The sequence below is a fragment of the Triticum aestivum genome, chromosome 4A (assembly GCF_018294505.1).
Source record: "Triticum aestivum cultivar Chinese Spring chromosome 4A, IWGSC CS RefSeq v2.1, whole genome shotgun sequence".
Lineage (NCBI taxonomy): Eukaryota > Viridiplantae > Streptophyta > Magnoliopsida > Poales > Poaceae > Triticum > Triticum aestivum.
Window position 1 is genome coordinate 498,366,806 of NC_057803.1, and position 18,930 is coordinate 498,385,735.

The 18,930-nt window shown below is 46.9% G+C and overlaps 3 protein-coding genes across 4 annotated transcripts; all 3 read left to right on the forward strand.

Annotated features, from left to right (window-relative positions):
• The first annotated feature begins 1,959 nt into the window (after nt 1-1,959).
• On the forward strand, nt 1,960-6,400 carry LOC123086570 (calcium-dependent protein kinase 24). Of its 2 annotated transcripts, none has more exons than XM_044508330.1 (9): nt 1,960-2,227; nt 2,413-2,504; nt 2,596-3,253; nt 4,011-4,154; nt 4,233-4,385; nt 4,497-4,612; nt 5,312-5,479; nt 5,588-5,812; nt 5,920-6,400. In XM_044508330.1, exons 3-9 carry the CDS (start codon nt 2,650-2,652, stop codon nt 6,049-6,051), a joined length of 1,542 nt encoding a protein of 513 aa, XP_044364265.1. In that variant the 5' UTR covers nt 1,960-2,227; nt 2,413-2,504; nt 2,596-2,649; the 3' UTR covers nt 6,052-6,400. The 2 variants fall into 2 exon arrangements, with proteins under 2 accessions (XP_044364265.1, XP_044364266.1); XM_044508331.1 differs by having other exon boundaries at nt 1,991-2,308.
• Nucleotides 6,401-12,020: 5,620 nt separating this feature from the next.
• On the forward strand, nt 12,021-14,463 carry LOC123086571 (integrator complex subunit 3). The gene has a single exon (XM_044508332.1). The coding sequence runs from the start codon at nt 12,135-12,137 to the stop codon at nt 13,593-13,595; it is 1,461 nt and encodes a 486-aa protein (XP_044364267.1). The 5' UTR covers nt 12,021-12,134; the 3' UTR covers nt 13,596-14,463.
• Nucleotides 14,464-15,334: 871 nt separating this feature from the next.
• Nucleotides 15,335-18,427, forward strand: LOC123086572 (fructose-bisphosphate aldolase, chloroplastic). The gene is made up of 6 exons (XM_044508333.1): nt 15,335-15,631; nt 16,403-16,672; nt 16,904-17,013; nt 17,088-17,178; nt 17,278-17,547; nt 17,756-18,427. Exons 1-6 carry the CDS (start codon nt 15,485-15,487, stop codon nt 18,032-18,034), a joined length of 1,167 nt encoding a protein of 388 aa, XP_044364268.1. The 5' UTR covers nt 15,335-15,484; the 3' UTR covers nt 18,035-18,427.
• Nucleotides 18,428-18,930: the final 503 nt, after the last annotated feature.

Sequence of the window (18,930 nt, forward strand, 5' to 3'; positions counted from 1 at the left end):
CAGACAATGGGGCGCCCCATGTAGGAGGAATCCTACTTGGGCGGCTCCCCAATTCGGCCTCCCCCCTTCCATAAGTTTCGGAGGGGGGAGGAAGGAGGAGGGAGGAGGGAAGGAAGGGGGAGGCCGAATCCCTCCCCTTCCTTCTCTCTTCCCCTCTTTCCTTGTCCTCCTATTACGGCCTATATGGGGGCACACCGGCCCCTTGTGGGCTAGTCTGTCCCTCTCTTGGCCCATAAGGTCTGTATCTTTGCCGGGGGTGCCCGGAACCCCTTCCGGTGATCCGATATGTACTCAATACCCTCCGGAACAGTTCAGGTGTCCGAATACTATTATCCTATATATCAATCTTTACCTCTCGACCATTTCGAGACTCCTCGTCATGCCCGTGATCTCATCCGCGACTCCAAACAACATTCTGTCACCAAATCACATAACTCATATAATACAAAAATCGTCATCAAACGTTAAGCGTGCGGACCCTACGGGTTCGAGAACTATGTAGACATGACCGAGACACCTATCCGGTCAATAACCAATACCGGAACCTGGATGCTCATGTTGTCTCCTACATATTCTATGAAGATCTTTATCGGTCGAACCGTTATGACAACATACGTTATTCCCTTTGTCATCGGTATGTTACTTGCCTAAGATTCGATCGTCCGTATCTTCATACCTAGTTCAATCTCGTTAACAGCAAGTGTCTTTACTCATTCCGTAATACATCATCCCCCAACTAACTCGTTAGTCACTTTGCTTGCAAGGCTTCTTATGATGTGCATTACCGAGAGGGCCCAGAGATACCTCTCCGATACTCTGAGTGACAAATCCTAATCTCGATCTATGCCACCCCAACAAACACCTTCGGAGATACCTGTAGAGCATCTTTATAATCACCCAATTATGTTGTGACGTTTGATAGCACACAAGGTATTCGTCCGGTATTCGGAAGTTGCATAATCTCATAGTCAAAGGAATATGTATATGACATGAAGAAAGCAATAACAATAAAACTGAACGATCAATATGCTAAGCTAATGGGTGGGTCTTGTCCATCACATCATTCATCACATCATTCTCCTAATGACGTGATCCCGTTCATAAAATGACAACTCATGTCTATGGTTAGTAAACTTAACCATCTTTGATTAACGAGCTAGTTTAGTAGAGGCTTACTAGGGACACAATGTTTTGTCTATGTATCCACACATGTATCAAGTTTCCAGTTAATACAATTCTAGCATGAATAATAAACATTTATCATGATATAAGGAAATATAAAATAACAACTTTATTATTGCCTCTAGGGCATATTTCCTTCAGGAACATGTCCGAGAAGAGGAGGACACAAATCATATGGAACATGCTCGTAAAGAAGCAGACACAAATCATCACGACCATGTACCACCGGGTGGAGAAGAAGCACCTTTTACCTGCTCGTCAGTGTTGAACCGCATGGCAAGGATAACTCGAAAGTGGGAATGATGGTGAGAGTTTGGGCGGTGAGATGAGACTGGCTATATAGGGCGACTGAATCGGCGGGAGGTGACCCCAATTCCTCCCATCGCTTTTCATGATACGCGTGCGAGCTCGCGCCATCTCCATCGTCGCATGAGCTCGGCGCCGCGTTTTCTCCCTGTAACGCCCGGGCCTGTCTAAGGGGAAACAACCGATTCAACCATTCCCAACGTGTGTGGCTGGGGTTTGTTTTAAGGTTCATGTTATGTAGGCAAGCAGTGAATACATACTATTAAACGGGTCATTTTTGCATGTTTGGGCTGCATGTAGGCAGCCAAGCACGTCCTTAGATAAAATATAGGACCCATTAGTTGGGAATATCCGATAATGAATGTTTTGCTGAGAAAAGAAAACATAATTAATTATTGAAGAGTAAAATAATGGAGGAGAGGTCTTGGTTCCTTCCTCCCTCCTTCCTGAAAACCCCGTGGAGTCGTGGTACGACCTGACCTGACCTAACAATCCTGCCCGGCAGGCATTCTCCTTCCCCCAATCGGCCTATCCCCCTCTTCACCAACCCATCCTCCCCTTTTACCATTTCCAACCCCAGAAGAGATTACCATCGTCCCCGTCGTCGTCGTCGTCATCATCCCATCCCCTCCCCCCTACCCCAGAGAACTCGTATAAAAAATGGGCGAGCCACCAAGATCCTGTCCTTTTGTGCGACCCGACTCCTCCAACTTGTAGCAGCTCCACGCAGGATAAAGAGGTTTGTGCCAATCTTTCCCCCAGTTCTTCCGTTCTCATTTCTTGGGCGAGGTTGCATCTTCCCCATGTGACACCTGAGAAAGTGAGAGCAAGATTTCTTCGCCCTTCTCTTTATTTTTTGCTTCACGCTTTGGCCATAAACCTCCCATAAAGCTCCTTTTTCTCGCTTCCTAATCTCGTCGACAGGGTTGGAAAGCCCAAGAATCCCCAGAGCCCCACTCCGAGATCCCGAGCTTTCTGCGCTGCTCCGTCGCAATCCACAGGAATCCCCATCGGAGGTGAGCGAGCTCCCCCTTTTTGACCGGTTCTTGATTGCATCCCGCCGCCGCGTCGCCGGTTTTCTGACCCCTCCTCGTTTCTTGATTCAAGGTTTCGCGGCCTCCGTGCGGTTCTTGATCCAGGGTGCGCGCCGAGGACTCGCCAATGCAGCCGGACGCGAGCGGCAACGCTGGCGGCGGCGCGAATCCGAGGCCGAAGCTGCCGCCGGTGGCCGCCGCGCCGGCGCCGTCCGGGCGGCCGGCGTCCGTGCTGCCGCACAAGACGGCCAACGTGCGGGACCACTACCGCATCGGGAAGAAGCTGGGGCAGGGGCAGTTCGGCACCACCTACCTGTGCGTGGCCAAGGAGGACGGCGGCGAGTTCGCGTGCAAGTCCATCCCCAAGCGCAAGCTGCTGTGCCGCGAGGACTACGAGGACGTCTGGCGCGAGATCCAGATCATGCACCACCTCTCCGAGCACCCCAACGTCGTCCGCATCCGTGGCGCCTACGAGGACGCGCTCTTCGTGCACATTGTCATGGAGCTCTGCGCCGGCGGGGAGCTCTTCGACCGCATCGTGGCCAAGGGGCACTACACCGAGCGTGCTGCAGCGCAGCTCATCAGGACGATCGTTGGGGTCGTAGAGGCATGCCACTCGCTCGGCGTCATGCACCGGGATCTCAAGCCGGAGAACTTCCTGTTTGCCAGCACTGCCGAGGACGCCCCGCTCAAGACCACCGATTTTGGGCTATCCATGTTCTACAAGCCCGGTATGTACTATGCTTCTATTGATTTACATGTGTAGTACTTTGTTCTTTCATGTGTAGTACTTTGTTGACCAGTTCGAGCTTTGTTGGCATAGCATATTTGATCAGGTTGATTTAAATGTCGATAGTGCTTTTATTCCTTTTGCTAGAGTAAGAATGCTTGCCATGAGGTGACATTGCTTTGAAAGTGGGAAGAACTGGTACTGGAACAGTGTTGGAGTTCCAGTTGGAAATTATGATAATTAGTGGGTTGTTGTAGTTGCCAACAAAAGGAGTGTCAGAAACAGTTCCTAGTATTAATGAATGTCAAGGGCAGTGCTTGTGTTATTGTGTGGTTTATCTCGTTGGAACCTTGAAGACTTGCCAAAACTTGTCTTCTTTTAGATATGATGGCTGCAAGATACTGAAAGGAACCGTGTAACTTTGTAATGTTCATAAGATTACTATTTCGGAACCTCATATGGGTAGGAAGACAAGTGCGTTCATATAACCAGACAACACTGGTTCGAATCTCTGAAGCAAGTTTAGACTAGTTACATGTTGTGAAATGTGTAGTACCCATTACTAGCAATATCATCAATCTAGTTGTTTCCGAAAAAATATCATCAATTTAGCTGTTATTCTAGTGTGCAGTCTTGATTTGATATTTTCATCTGGCGCTTCAAATGCTATGTTGTATATTTTGAGTCTTATGTTTTACTTAAAATTTTCTGTTTGAGCCGGACTAGATTTGTTGAAATATCTGCTTCCATTTCCTCAGGTGACAAATTCTCTGATGTTGTTGGGAGCCCCTACTATGTTGCACCTGAGGTGCTTCAGAAATGCTATGGTCCAGAAGCTGATGTCTGGAGTGCTGGGGTGATTCTGTACATTTTGCTATGTGGTGTCCCCCCTTTCTGGGCAGGTAAACTAGTTGCAGTTAAACCATCAAATTGGTAGGCCTCCATATTCTCATGTTCCTTCATGCATGTTTTCTTTTCAGAAACTGAAGCAGGAATCTTCAGACAGATCCTTCGAGGCAAACTTGATTTTGAGTCTGAGCCCTGGCCTAGTATCTCTGACAGCGCTAAAGATCTAGTCCGTACTATGCTTTGCAGGGATCCTACAAAGCGACTCTCTGCTCATGAGGTTCTTTGTAAGTGCACCTCCTCCTTATTACTCATGGAACTGGTAGATTTGGTGCTTTAGACAGGATATATTTTGATTTTTTGCTTCTCATACTGTCATTGCCTTTGATGCCTGTCAGGTCATCCATGGATTGTTGATGATGCTGTGGCACCTGATAAGCCTATTGATTCTGCTGTTTTGTCAAGACTGAAGCATTTTTCTGCAATGAACAAGCTCAAGAAGATGGCATTGAGGGTATGAATTTTCAATTGTCCATTCGTAAATTCACAACTTCTTTTTGAGCAGAAAACTGTAGGAAAACCCTAACAGTAAAGTTTTATTAAACAAGAGAAACATGTTACATGAATGTGCTAGTAAATGCACTAGCTAATTCTCCAGATGTAGGTTGTATCCATGTGGTTAATTGCTAAGTTACCTCAAATTTAATGCTTCGTTCCATTATTCTTAACAATAGTGTTGCCATATTTGCATCATATACCAATGCATGCCTATCGAAGTCCAAGCATCTCTGGCTACCATCAGTGCTGCTTTTTTCTGTTACCATACACATTTATGGAAGGAAATAGTGGAGCATCTTGACGTGCCTGCCTAATTTTCTCTATTTTGCTAGTCTTGGCCAACTTTGTTTTATCCAGATGGTTTTCTAGCTTTCTAGAATGATCTTGTTCAGATCCATATTATCATAGCAGATTATTGTTATACGACAGTAGTTAGTGTATCAATGCTGTTATTAGGTCCCCGTCTTTTTTCTGTTTGTTATTTGGTTGTGAACTAAATACATATATATGGAGTCTTGAGGGTTTATGGCTGTTGATGCATTATAAAGATTGCATAATTTCTCAGATACTTGATAAGCATTTTGCAACTTGCAATGCTCATCTTGAGCTGCTTATTCACAGATATTCATCTTACTATTATCATTTTTTTCTTCAGGTTATTGCTGAAAGCCTGTCTGAGGAAGAGATTGGAGGTCTAAGGGAGCTGTTCAAAATGATTGATGCCGACAATAGTGGAACTATAACATTTGATGAGCTGAAAGATGGCTTGAAAAGGGTGGGCTCAGAGCTAACAGAACATGAAATCCAGGCTTTAATGGATGCGGTAGGTGCTTCGTTACAAGCTAAATAAACGGTTCCTTCATTCAGAAAACGAGTATAACAGAATCTCTGGATTTTATGATTCATAATGGTATCTATCTATTTGTTTAAGGCGGACATCGACAACAGCGGAACGATTGATTATGGTGAATTCATTGCAGCTACATTGCACATGAATAAACTAGAGAGGGAGGAGAACTTGGTGTCAGCATTCTCGTTTTTTGACAAGGATGGAAGTGGATTCATCACCATCGATGAGCTATCACATGCATGCCGCAAATTTGGTCTGGATGATGTTCACCTTGAGGATATGATCAAAGATGTCGATCAGAACAATGTCAGTGTTTCTTCATACTAAATTCCACCCTGTCCCATCCCATGCATATATGTTTTGTTCGATTCCTGACTTGTCTGTTTGCCAATTAATCTCTGTGTTGTTTTCAGGACGGGCAAATCGATTACAGTGAGTTCACGGCGATGATGAGGAAGGGCAATGCGGGTGCAACAGGGAGGCGAACCATGAGGAACAGCTTGAATCTGAATCTCGGCGACATCTTGAATCCCAGCAACAGCTAAGTCGGCATGGGGAGGAGAAATGCCATACCTGGTGGATGCCATTTTGTGGAAGTTTTTGCATGCCTGATCAGCTGGACTACTACTAATCTAAGAGGGAAAGGGAGATAGATGGAGTCTCCTAGTAGTACTCAGTAGCTAGAGGGAGGGAATGGCGCACTCCTTTGGTTGTAACCGAATCTTAGACGCTGGATATGGAGGTGATGATGCGATGAACTGCATTATGTATTCCTGTGGTTGAACACTGTTGGTAGCCGGGGATTGCATCAACTTTTTTACTGTCACTTCTGTTTACTGTCAACTGTTGGTACAGTTGTTGAAAGGAATTCAGATGATGCCTGCTGGCTGGTCACCTTGTGTCTATTTTTTCCTATATAATGGGGCTACCTTGTCTATACAGTGACGAGGTAGTATAAAATTTCTGCACAAAGAAACTATTTTCAAACAATTTTGCACAAATTGAATCCGTTATCAATTTACCATAAACATGTCCGTTAACTGCACTATCTATCTATAGGCATAATGCTTTGTCCTTGGGGTTCGGGCCTTTGATTTTCTGAAAAAATCATCGTGTATGTTCTCTTCGTATGACAGAAAACATGGGTCAGTTTGTGTGATTGTGTCTCCATTGACTGAGAATCCCTTGAGTCGATCAACCTGGCCATCACGTGAATCAGTGACGCGACGTGTATGAAGGAGAAATCAGGCGATTTAGACTTAGCAATGTGTACTGAAATTCTGTTTGGTTATTTTATTTTATTTTGAAAGAATGGTCTACCTTATATACATTCAAAACGAGCCGTAGCCCGGGTGACCAGAGGTCAGTTACGTACATGATTTTGGTGGAAACAGAGAGCTTCCACGCACAACTTTGAAAATAGTTACATGGGGGTGCTTTACAGAAGTGAAACACAAGGCAGAAAAAATAGTAGCCTAAGCAACAAGAATCAAGTGGGAAGCCTCTGAGCCCACGATAAAAGAGTTGTTCTGTCCATTTGACGCCGTGCCCGGTAACTCCACAGTCTGGCCTCTGAGCCCACGATAAAAGCGTTAGAGCACAATACCCCCGGCAACCATCTTTTTGTTGTTGTTGAAAGTGCGATCATTCCTGGCTTGCCACGACGACACAGCACAAGCAGCAAAAAGTACACACCACATAGGCCCATATTTGTTTCCTTCACTGATGCGTTCCACAAACTCCGCATTATCAACAAACTCCGATATACCACTGTTGGAGTGTTGGTTCATACCCAAACACCACCACAAGGAAGACTGGCATCACCACAAAAGCCACGGCAATTGCGCAACACATCTACTTCCTTCATTCAAAATAAATGACTCAACTTTATATTAAATTTTAGTATAAAATTAAGTCATTTATTTTAGAACGGAGGGAGTAGGAAGGAACTGAGTGGCGGAAAGGAGCGAAGACACTACTTTTGCTTGCTTGCTGGGAAATTTGGCAAGGACGAAACCAATGCACCTTTCGAAAGAAGCTGCCATGCACACTAGGTATTTTTTTTTTCGAAACACGGTCTTTTAGTGTCCGATTCATCAAAAAAGGTCAAAGAGAGTTGCTCAATTAATTAACGAAAAACTATGTGAAAACCACCACAACACGCTGCGTATAAAAAAGGCCCATAGGACGACCTGGCAACCCACACAAGAACTCCCCTAAAAAAAACCCACACAAGAACACATACACGCCGTTAAAGAGAAAAGTGCCGTCGAGGTTACAATCCGGTGTCATCGTCATCACACCCGCGCGAGGGCGACTCTGACTCCATCATCAATGACCATTGATGTATCCCTCGCCGCAAACAAGTGTTGCACCGGCCGATGCCAAACAGTCCACCACACACGCCAACAACCAGGCAGCTCCGACTCTGTCAACGAGCATTGCAGGCAAAAAACACTGGGCCTGCGCCGAGCCGATACTGCAACTGAGCACCGGTCTCGTGTCATCATCACCGCGGAGGCACCTCCTCTGCAGCTCCGACTTCAGGAAGACAAGTGAGGCACGGCAACCCCTCGAACACGACGGATGGGACTGACTACCAAAGCTCAGCATCCCAACTCCGCCCGAAGCCGCCATCGTTGCCACACAAGAAGTCGCTCCACAACACCATTGTCGGACGGACACTTGCCAACCGCAGTGCCGCGAGCGTCCAATCCATGGAGCGCGCAAACGGGATCCAATATTCTTCAAGACGGTGCTCCAAAGAAGGAAGCAATGATGTCGACGCCGTTGCCCGACCCGACTGGGCCTTAGACTTTCACCCAAAGAGCTGGAACCGAGGGTGTGTAGGGAGTGGACTCCACAGCGGCGCCTACAAGGAGGTGACACGATGTCTGCGGACACCAACGCCGTCGACCAGTAAGGCCCGACCTCGTTTAAATAGCGAGCGGATGCGAGGAGCCAACCGGCGTTAGGTTTAATGTCGGCCGGCTCACGAACGGATGTGTGGCCGGAGTAGGTTTCTCGGCACACGCGCGGGTTTAATGAAGGTAGGCGAGCAGTCTGTAGCCGTCTGAATACGGTGATCAGGGATGTTCAGCTGAGCGTGCAGCGGGCGGCGCTCTCTCGGTCGGCCGCCGCTTCAATGCGACAGTGAGAGGTCGCGTCCGCTTTGGGCCGGGGTCAATGCGAAGCGGCCACTCTAACAACAACATGAATGCGGACAGCTGACATCAGGCGGGAAAGCACGCGGACGAGGGAGAAGGATTTGGTGGGCCAACTTAGTCAGACGCGGATGCCACCCTCCTCTTCGGTTTGCGGGAAAAAATGCGTCTGAGCCGGCCTACAGACCGATGCAGGACTGTGTTGGATGGCAAAATACGTCCGCACTGTGGGATTGGGATAGTTGTGGATGCCCTTAGAGCATGTCTAACAGAGCCCTCAAACTGGTCAAACCCTCAAAATAACTATCAGTTTGAGGGTTGAGCAAAAAGGGCGCAGATCAGTACCCTCAAATCCCTAAACCCTCAAAAAAATTCCAAGCTGAACCCTCAAGTTCAAGGCCAACCTGCACTAGTGAGGGTTGGAGGACAATTTCCAGGCCCAACCCTCACTTGGTCAACGAGCTGCGCGGGAATGAAATTTCCCCAGCTGCCACTCACCACCGCGCCGCCGCCAGCCTTGGTCCGCGCCACCGCCGCCTGTTCTCGGCGCCGCCGCCGGCCATGGACCCCTCCAGCCCCCGGCCACCCCCTCCTCCGCTCCTCCGCCGCCGGCAACGGCCCCCGCGCCAACACCGGCGCCCGCCCTTGCCCCGCGCCTCCCGCCCCCGGCCACCCCGACCGCCGCCGCCGTCGTGGAGATGGTGGCGGCCACCCACGTCGGCCAAAAACAGTGGCGGGCGGGCACCCACGTCGACGAACAGCGACGGATTCCGGCGGTGAGCAGCGCACGACGTTGATGAAGACAGAGACGATTCCCTCGCTCTCGAGCATCCCGGCTCGATTCCCTCCGTGCAGACGAAGAGGACAACGAGACAGAGATTTTGAGGGTTGGTTTGAGGGCACTGATCTGCGCCAGGGATTTCCGGCCTTCAAAACGACATTTTTTCAGCCCTCAAACTGGTTTTGAAGGTTGAGTTTTTGAGGGCTCTTTTAGACATGCTCTTAGCCCGGTTTCAATCGTTAAAAACTTCCATGAGATGCCAGTTAAGCCGCCCCTTGGATTTCCTATAATCAAACCTGTACATGTTGAAATCATCCAGCAACAGCCATGGACCAGAAATGGTAGCAACCACCTGATTCATGATAGAGAAGAAATCCACTCCGCCAATTTCATCACAACTCACAAGGCGCATAGACGGTGGTAAGCATGAAGGACATGTTGCTGGTGCTAGAACTGAACTTAGCAGTGACGTGAAACTTATGCTTGCTGACAATTTGGCAGTCCACAACTTACTGATCCCAGGCAAGCAAAATAGCCCCGGTAGTACCTTCACCCGGCATGAAGGTGAAAGAACGTAGCCGATCAGAAAGAAACTCTCTCGCTTTAAGCATTGAAAACTGATGACAGTTTTGTCTACAACAGAGAATATCCGGATGACAGGAAGCAGTAGTTTGTCTAACAAGCGAGCACTTGTCCAAATCCCCCAACCCACGCACATTTCAGTTAATGATCTTCATAAAAGTTACTCCCTCCCATCCATAATAAGTATCGCAGTTTTGAGCTAAGTTTGAACTAACTTTACAACACTTATTTTGGATCGAAGGGAGTAATTAACATCTCCCCTATCGAAATGAACCACAAGAGGCCGAGGGGCTCAATGCTGTGCATGAGAATGTGGACGAATGCATGCCAAAGATAGTGCAAACTGAAGCCATGTACGTATTAATTCATAGATGCGTACAAAGTGGCGATACAGACTCATACCTATAACCAGAACAGCACTCCAAGGGGAAGAACATCCTTCAGGACAGAATCTGTCAAGAACTAAGATAATGCATCGCTGATGACTGAAGCTAAACCTGAAAGGCATGGAGGAAATAACAAAGCATGCTAAACTAAATGCAGATAACATACTAGAACATTCAGTAGGCTCCAGTACTGAAGAAGGAAGTGAGTTGCAGCTACTGATATCTGAACATAGCATCTCTGATATCCTGATTTTGACATGCCCGTTGCTCAAATTCGATTTGATGTTGCACAGAAAACGATGTTGCAGATATGACATTGGCCCTAAGTAGGAAGCTAATTAAGGTCAAAATGACCAGTTAGTCCGTGCTTCGTTTGTGTAGGTTTTCGTCCCTTTTTTCTTAAATTAATTGAGCAATTCTCTTCTTCTTAATTAATCGATGAGGCAAAATTTTTGCCTCCGTTTCGAAAAAAAATAGAAAGCTAATTGATGTTGTGTCTCCCTTTTTTCTTTTTCTTTTTGATTTTCATTTTGAGGGTACAGTTTTTTCTCTTTTCTGGAGTAAATTTTGCCTCTCCATTTTAAGAGCTCTTTTCTTTTTGAGGCAATCTCCATTTTAAGAGCTGGATTGGAATGGGCAAGTCTTTTTTGCGGGCCGTCCTGGAGCCCAGCCCACTAAGAAATTTAAGGGCTGTTTGGTTTCTAGCCACATCTTGCCATACTTTACCACATCTTACTTTAGACAAGTTTGATCAAGTTAGATGGGTGTTTGTTTCTAGTCACACCCAAGACAAGATTTTTTTTATGAGAAGTAAACCCCACATGTCATAGCATAAAATGTGTGACAAGATTCCCTTAGACAAGCCAAAGTGTGGCTAAGGGCCTGTGTTGGTTCATGACTAATTTTGCCACAACCGAGTTTAGGCAAAGTATGGCTCACAAAATGGCCACCACAAGTGTGGCAAGATTTAGCAAAAAGTTGAGTCTATGACATGTGGATCAAGTGGCTAGAAAAGTGTGACAAGCCACAAATGTGGAAATAAACCAAACACATGCCTAAGCTATTGTGGCACGACTAAGGTTAGGTGTGGCAAGCTTAGGCTGCAAACCAAACAGGCCCTAATAATTTGAGCAACTCAAGTTAGGGGGTGTTTGTTTTCAGGGATTTTTTTGTGTAGGGAATAGAAAAAGTCTCTTTTAAAGACTTTTTTACCAAACGAGAGGGACTTTTTAGGGACTAAACTAGACATTTGGGACTAAATGAAGAAGACTCTCAAGGAGAGTCTTTTTGAGACTTTTTGGGGCTTTTTCAACAATGCTCCTCCATGCACCCATTGGTCCGCCACCCCATGATATTGTTTGATTGTTATTTTTTCTATATACTAAAGGTAACATGATCATTTAATAACCTCTAGAAAGGAATTAGGGACTTTTTAGTCTCTGAAAACAAACAGGAAAAGACTTTTTAGAGACTAAGGACTTTTTAATTAGGACTAGAAAAAATCCTAGGACTAAAGAACCAAATACCACCTTAGTCAAGTGTGACAAAAAGTAATGTGACAATGTATGGCAAATATAGCGCACCCCTTATGTCTACGTATATAGGAATCCTTAAAAAAATGCTAATTCTAAAAAAAAAGCTAAAAAACCCCTAAAAAGAGGACCCATCTATCCATCATCGAGCGCTAACCTCTTTTCATCCTCCGGCCTCCCGCGATGGCGCCGCCGCCGCCACGGCTGCTCGCCGGCGGCGACCACAGTCCGCCCCCCACGTCAACCTCCTCCCCGGAGCACCCTCTCCTCTCCGCGCACCTCCTCCTCCCCGACCCATCCCCCTCCGATCTCTCCTCCCCGCACCTCCCCCACGCCCTAGCCTTCTCCTTCCTCACCCACCCGTCCCCTCTCCCGCGCCGCCTGCTCCTGCTCCTCCACGCCGCCGGGGGCCGCTTCCCCGCCTTCTACCACTCCTTCGCCTCCGCCCTCCTCTCGCTCCCCTTCCCGCTCCTCCTCCCCCACCCACGCGCCCGCCTCCTCCTCGCCGCCGCCGAGCTCACCCGCGCGGCCGCGCCGGGCTTCGCGCCCCTACTCCTGTCCCTCCTCCGCCGCGTGCCCTTCCCCGGAGACGCCCGCCTCCTCGACCACATCCGCGAGCATTCCTCCTTCCTCGTCGCCGAGGAGCCGCAGCTCCTCGCCTCCGCGGTCTTCGCGTTCCTCCGCCTCCTCGCCAGGAACCGCCTCGCTCCGTTCCCCAGGAGCGCCGAGTGCAGCAACTGCGAGGAGTGCAAGAGCGCGAAGAACCTCGAAGAGTGCGGAGAGAAGCTGGTGTCCTTCTGCGTCTCGGTGCTGCGGGATCACTTCCAGGTGTGCACGCTGATCGGGAGGGACCTTGTGCGATCGCTCCATGAGCTGGTGCTCGTGCCGGAGTTCCAGGGACTATGGAAAGACTTGATCCTGGCCCGAAACGTTGACATCTGCCGGGTTGTCACTCCAGGTTGGTGCACAGCCTTGTCTATCTCGCCGGAGATGGAGACGCAACTGCTGTTCTTGATGAACAATGTGAAGTGGGGAAGCCAGAAGAGGTACCAGCTGTGGTTTGCGAGGAAGCATTTGATGGTGCCTGGAGGGGAGGAGAGGATACCGGACATTGTCCGCTTCATATGCTGCGGGTACCTCCCGACCAATGAGGTTATACAGTCTGGTGTCATTGCCCGCTGGGCGGTCATCGGTTGGTTGCTGACTAGTTGCAGCAAGGGATACATCGTAGCGAATGCGAAGTTGGCGCTGTTCTATGACTGGCTGTTTTTTGATGAGACTAAGGGTAACGTCATGAACATTGAGCCAGCAATGCTTCTGATGTTGAACTCAATATCTCAGTATGTAGATATCACAAACATGCTACTCGAGTTCTTATTTCTCCTGATTGAGAACTATGAGGTGCGGAGGAAGGAGGCCATCGAGCAGTCTGTGAGGTGTGCATTTACAGTGCTGGTGAAGAAAGGAGTGCTCCCGTCATTGGAGTTGTTGACATGCTGCGAGAAGCTATCGCCACTGCTTAGGCAGAAGCTTGTGGCATTTTTATCTAGTACAACTCCTGTAGCAGCTGTAGAAGCCTGCTTGAAACCGATTAATGAGGTTTCTAAAGCAGCAGAGTTGAAGAAGAGAGTTTGCTCAAACTAGATGCCACAACCTCCTGTTTCCAGAATGAACTGCAGTCAACACCAATCCACCAATAATTCCACCTTGCGAATGATCTGAGAAGGCACACAGAGAGCAACTGCAAGACCACACCAATTTACAAGTAATTCAGGTGAAGGGCATCCCTTGAGCAAGAAAAAGGAATTTGGAGTGTGGGCTCATCATCAGCTTGCCCAGAATATGTCCAATAAAAAGACCACTCTGCCATTCAAACTAAATTAGATCTCAGTATCAACTCCGTTCAATTAATACTGAGAATGCCATAATATATGGTCATCATGACCAGGATGCTTGATTTTAAATTTCTGCCGGTTGAGAATTAAGACAAGTCAAGAGTTTGGTCAACCCATGGCATCTCTGATTAATATGCAGAACATATGTTCATCTGAAGCACATAATGAATTTGGCTGAATGATAGGCTGCTGCTCGTGATTCATTACAAGTTAGCTTCAAATGTGATGAATTGAAATGCTGGCAGCAAAGGAACTACTCTCTGCACAAACTCATCATCTGCTTCAACTGATGAAAGAAACCTCATGCCCCTTTTGACAATTCTGAGATAAATACACAATATAAGGATTGAATGCTGTGATCAGAGTTCAGACCTGGTGGCATGTCCGCATGTGCCGCACGACATCATGCACATCAAGCTTGTGATAGCGAGTGTTTTTGTTCAGGCATGCTAATACACTTTATGGGAGAAGTCACATACACCATAGGCAGTCTCTATGGATGTATTTCTCCCGAGTTATAGGACATCATCTGATCTAAGTAGGCCAACCTTGTGTACTTGTAAACATTTTGTAATTACCGGCTTTTGTTATTCAGTAGTGAAATCCCTTTCATCGTATTTTGTGTCTTGTCCTTTTATTGAGGGCACTAGGTGCCACATACCAACTCGCTCTCTGATGTTAATGTTTATGGTGAGTAGACAAAGGTGCCAAATTCCTTTTCTGCTTTACACTTTAAACTACACCTCCAGTCTGGAAAATATGCATATTTGTATCCATATTTCTCTGTTTTTCTCCTAGCCAGTGTGACACTTCCCAGTTCCTACTAATGCATTTTGATAGGAAATACTATGACATCAAAATTCAGACATTTTGGTAAGGCTAGGGAAATCATTTTTTCCTAAATGAAAGCATCATATCAAGATTCATGGGGTCAAGGGATGATACAAGATTGTTACAAGGCACTGGGGCACAAGGAGAAGCAGGACTCTGTCGCAGAAACAGTACAAAGAATGGTGTGCCACACAAACCACAGCTCGAGTTGTTATCACCAAAAGACTGACTGAGAAAACTGATTTATTCCACGGAATCAACGGTTACTGGACAAATACATGGATGCAATATATCAGGGCATCTCGACCGTCAGAAGACGCTTATGGGCGATAACCCTTGGTGAAATGCACCCACAGAATCGCAGAACGGTTCATCAGCCAAGGCCAGGGCGATAACCCTTGGTGAAATGCACCCACAGAATCGCAGAACGGTTCATCAGCCAAGGCCAATCCTTAAGGCCAAGAACATTCAGACAATATTTATGGACCGCATAGCGCAAACAAGAAAAGAAAATCAGCATTATAGAGGTTTTACATGGTACACAGAAAAGGGAACGAAATCATAGAGACAGCCATGTGGCAGAGCCAGGACAAAAAAGAGGTGGCAAGAGGATTGGAGCAACCAAATCACAGCCATCCATATCCAAAAGGCCAACCTCCGCCTCACAACTCATATCCCTTGTGCGCCCAGGTGCTCACCCTTATATCTCAGCGGTTGCTGCACTTCTCACCCCCCCTAAGGAAAGGCTGCAATTGTAAGGCGTGTCAAAGAAGAGGGTAGCACCTGATCTGCTTGCTTCCAGAAACAATGGCGTCTGCTACTCTCCTCAAATCGTCTTTCCTTCCCAAGAAGGCCGAATGGGGCACCACGCGCCAGGCCGCCGCCCCCAAGCCGGTGACCGTCTCCATGGTTGTCCGTGCCAGCGCATACGCCGATGAGCTTGTCAAAACCGCGGTATGCTTTCTTAACACCAACAGTATAATTCTAAAATTTTGCCATGCATATGCGTGTATTGGTTTGATCCTTGATGGGCAGTAACTTCTGGTGAGAATCCTCTTTACATCAGTGGGAAGGGGAGATCTGGATGTATTGTCAATACAGAAACTACCAGTGATAAATCAAATGTATTCTTATTAGGACGAACAGTTAACCTAGTACCGCTTATCATAATCCCTTCGACATAAGACGGATGTTTTGTCACGCAGAGGAAATTGTTTGGCTGCTTTTGATCACACCAAAATCACTAGTCTAAATGAACATGCATAACATATGTTTTCGATATTGCATTGGTACAGTAACTTTTCTATCTTCACCGCAGCGAGCTAAATAGATATGATTGATGTTGTGTTGTACCAAAAAAGAGCTTGTGAAAATCCAAACATAAACGTGATGTGTTTCTCGATTAGACATCTGCAGTAAGACATGACACGGGTTAATCACCACTAGCTTAACGATATGGCAGGATGCATCATGGCGCACAGAAATTAAACAACTCGCATTCCAGTGATATCATTGTTTGAATCCATGTGTCCGGCTTAAGCTGAGCAATCCATCTGAAGGTTCATAAGTCATAACAAAACTACATAGTTTCTTCTAAACTTTAAATCTTTGATAGCATAAATCATCAAGTTTACAACAGTAAAATTTCTACCAAACGAGCAAAGGTTTCATTCGGTTATGGACTTATGGTTCAGAAGATCTCAAGCTTTATTCTTCCTGCTGCAGAAAACCATCGCATCGCCAGGCAGGGGTATCCTTGCCATGGATGAGTCGAATGCCACCTGTGGCAAGAGACTTGCCTCGATTGGCCTTGAGAACACCGAGGCTAACCGCCAGGCTTACCGGACCCTTCTTGTCACTCCACCAGGCTTGGGAAACTACATCTCTGGTGCTATCCTCTTTGAGGAGACGCTCTACCAGTCGACTGTTGATGGAAAGAAGATTGTTGACATCCTTGTCGAGCAGGGAATCGTTCCCGGTATCAAGGTTGACAAGGTAGGCTGTCCACTGATTTCACTCCAAATTGGCACATGCATTCCCTTCTTAGAGCCTTTTTTAATTAAAACAATTCTAAACTGAAGATCCAAACTGCTACTATTACTAATGCATCAGAACAATCATATGTGCTCATGTGACTAGCTATACATTACAAGCAAAAACTGATGATCCCGGGTTTATTTCAAGCTTAGAAACAAAACATTCTTCTAAACTGGTGCTCATTCTCAGGGTCTTGTGCCACTTGTTGGTTCCAATGATGAGTCGTGGTGCCAAGGTCTCGATGGCCTTGCCTCCCGTGAAGCAGCATACTACCAGCAAGGCGCTCGCTTCGCCAAGTGGTTAGATATTTGCTCCTACAAGGACAGTTTACCTTCCTTTAGGTCACCCTAGCTGACATGAAGTTCTCTTGCAGGCGCACTGTTGTCAGCATTCCTAACGGCCCATCTGAGCTTGCTGTCAAGGAAGCTGCCTGGGGTCTTGCCCGTTACGCGGCCATCTCACAGGTATTGTTCCCATTTCCTAACAGTCCAAACTTCTACAGCACAATGGTCAGGCACAACATTCTAATGGATATGTAAACCTCTTGTTTGTTGATGTTCTAGGACAATGGGCTGGTGCCGATTGTGGAGCCTGAGATCATGCTCGACGGTGAGCACGGCATCGAGAGGACCTTCGAGGTCGCACAGAAGGTGTGGGCGGAGACCTTCTACTACATGGCTCAGAACAACGTCATGTTTGAGGGCATCCTCCTGAAGCCAAGCATGGTGACCCCTGGTGCTGAGTGCAAGGACAGGGCCACCCCTGAGGAAGTAGCCAGCTACACCCTCAAGCTCCTCCAGAGAAGGATCCCCCCTTCCGTCCCCGGCATCATGGTGAGCAGAGCACCCTCCCAAACCTAAGTGCACAATCATGAATATAAGATTATGTTGACAAGACACTATCCTCGACAACCAATTTGCATGGTGACATAGTAACAAACTCAAAAGTGCCAAAATAGTATGCCTTCAGAAATCCACATACCATTATATTATTTCTGCAGAAGCTTACATCCTATGTTGTTTCTTTTCTGTGGTGGTGCAGTTCTTGTCTGGCGGTCAGTCGGAGGTTGAGGCAACGCTGAACCTCAACGCGATGAACCAGGCGCCGAACCCGTGGCACGTGTCCTTCTCCTACGCGCGGGCGCTGCAGAACACCTGCCTCAAGACGTGGGGCGGGCGGCCGGAGAACGTGGCCGCGGCGCAGGAGGCGCTGCTGCTGCGCGCCAAGGCCAACTCCCTGGCGCAGCTCGGCAAGTACACCAGCGACGGCGAGGCCGCGGAAGCCAGCGAGAACATGTTCGTCAAGAACTACAGCTACTGATCCGTCGGCGAGCTGTCTATCTAATAATCTACCGCATCACTGTCAGCCAGTAGCGCCTTGAGCAGCTTGAGGGCGCCTTAGCCAGCCAGTGGGTCGTCGTTGTTACAGGTCGAGACCAGCTCTGATGGAAGAGATGGACAGAGAGTATATACTGTGTTTTGCCACCCTAAGTAAACTACTTTGGAATGGTCCTACTGTTGTATTCGCATGGTTTTTTCTAGAGCATTGTTGCCTTTGTTTGCTACCGTAAGTATGAACAATCTGAAGCGCCCCCCCTTTGGAACGCGGTAATTTTTCTGAGATATTATTTCTATCGGGTTTGCTATTTCACATCTAGATGTAAAATAACTATCTCGCATTTAAATCTAGAATCGTTGGATTATTTGTCTTTAATATTTGTGCAAAATACAATGGTCTAGTTGATGCGCTGTCTCGCGCTGCCTGTGTCCAGGTCGTTACTGGTCGAGGTTGGTCCGTTGTTGATTTTCACGAGCCTATACTCCTGAAGGTCGTTGTTGGTGCGAGGTTTGATTGCCTTTTTATATTTCTTTTCAAAAGTCTGTCCCATTTGACTTCCTAGTGTTTTTTTTCATTTCTGTTTTATTTGTCTTTTTTCTTTTGTTTTTTTCTATTTCATTATTTGTTTGGAATTATGAAATATTTTAAATTCATGATTTTTCATTTATGTTTTCTATTTTCACTTTTTATTTTTTTTCCTTTTTCTTTTTATTCGTCATTTATACGTTTAAAATTCATGAACTTGTTTCCACTCTGTCATATGTTCGCTTTAAATGTTGTGCAAATCTTGATTGTGGGTTATTTTGTCACGTGTGCTCTGTGTCGCATCGTGTGTTTCATATCTTCTTGTCGACTTGTTCACGTATGTGTCTTTTGTT

Excerpts from the sequence above, each read along its gene's own strand:
- LOC123086572 (XM_044508333.1), top strand. The coding sequence starts at position 15,485 with ATGGCGTCTGCTACTCTCCTCAAATCGTCTTTCCTTCCCAAGAAGGCC. Across the intron at positions 16,673-16,903 it reads CCGGTATCAAGGTTGACAAG|GGTCTTGTGCCACTTGTTGG; the intron begins GTAGGCTGTCCA and ends GCTCATTCTCAG. Across the intron at positions 17,014-17,087 it reads GGCGCTCGCTTCGCCAAGTG|GCGCACTGTTGTCAGCATTC; the intron begins GTTAGATATTTG and ends GTTCTCTTGCAG.
- LOC123086570 (XM_044508330.1), top strand. The coding sequence starts at position 2,650 with ATGCAGCCGGACGCGAGCGGCAACGCTGGCGGCGGCGCGAATCCGAGG. Across the intron at positions 4,155-4,232 it reads TGTCCCCCCTTTCTGGGCAG|AAACTGAAGCAGGAATCTTC; the intron begins GTAAACTAGTTG and ends TTTTCTTTTCAG. Across the intron at positions 5,813-5,919 it reads AAGATGTCGATCAGAACAAT|GACGGGCAAATCGATTACAG; the intron begins GTCAGTGTTTCT and ends TGTTGTTTTCAG.
- LOC123086571 (XM_044508332.1), top strand. The coding sequence starts at position 12,135 with ATGGCGCCGCCGCCGCCACGGCTGCTCGCCGGCGGCGACCACAGTCCG.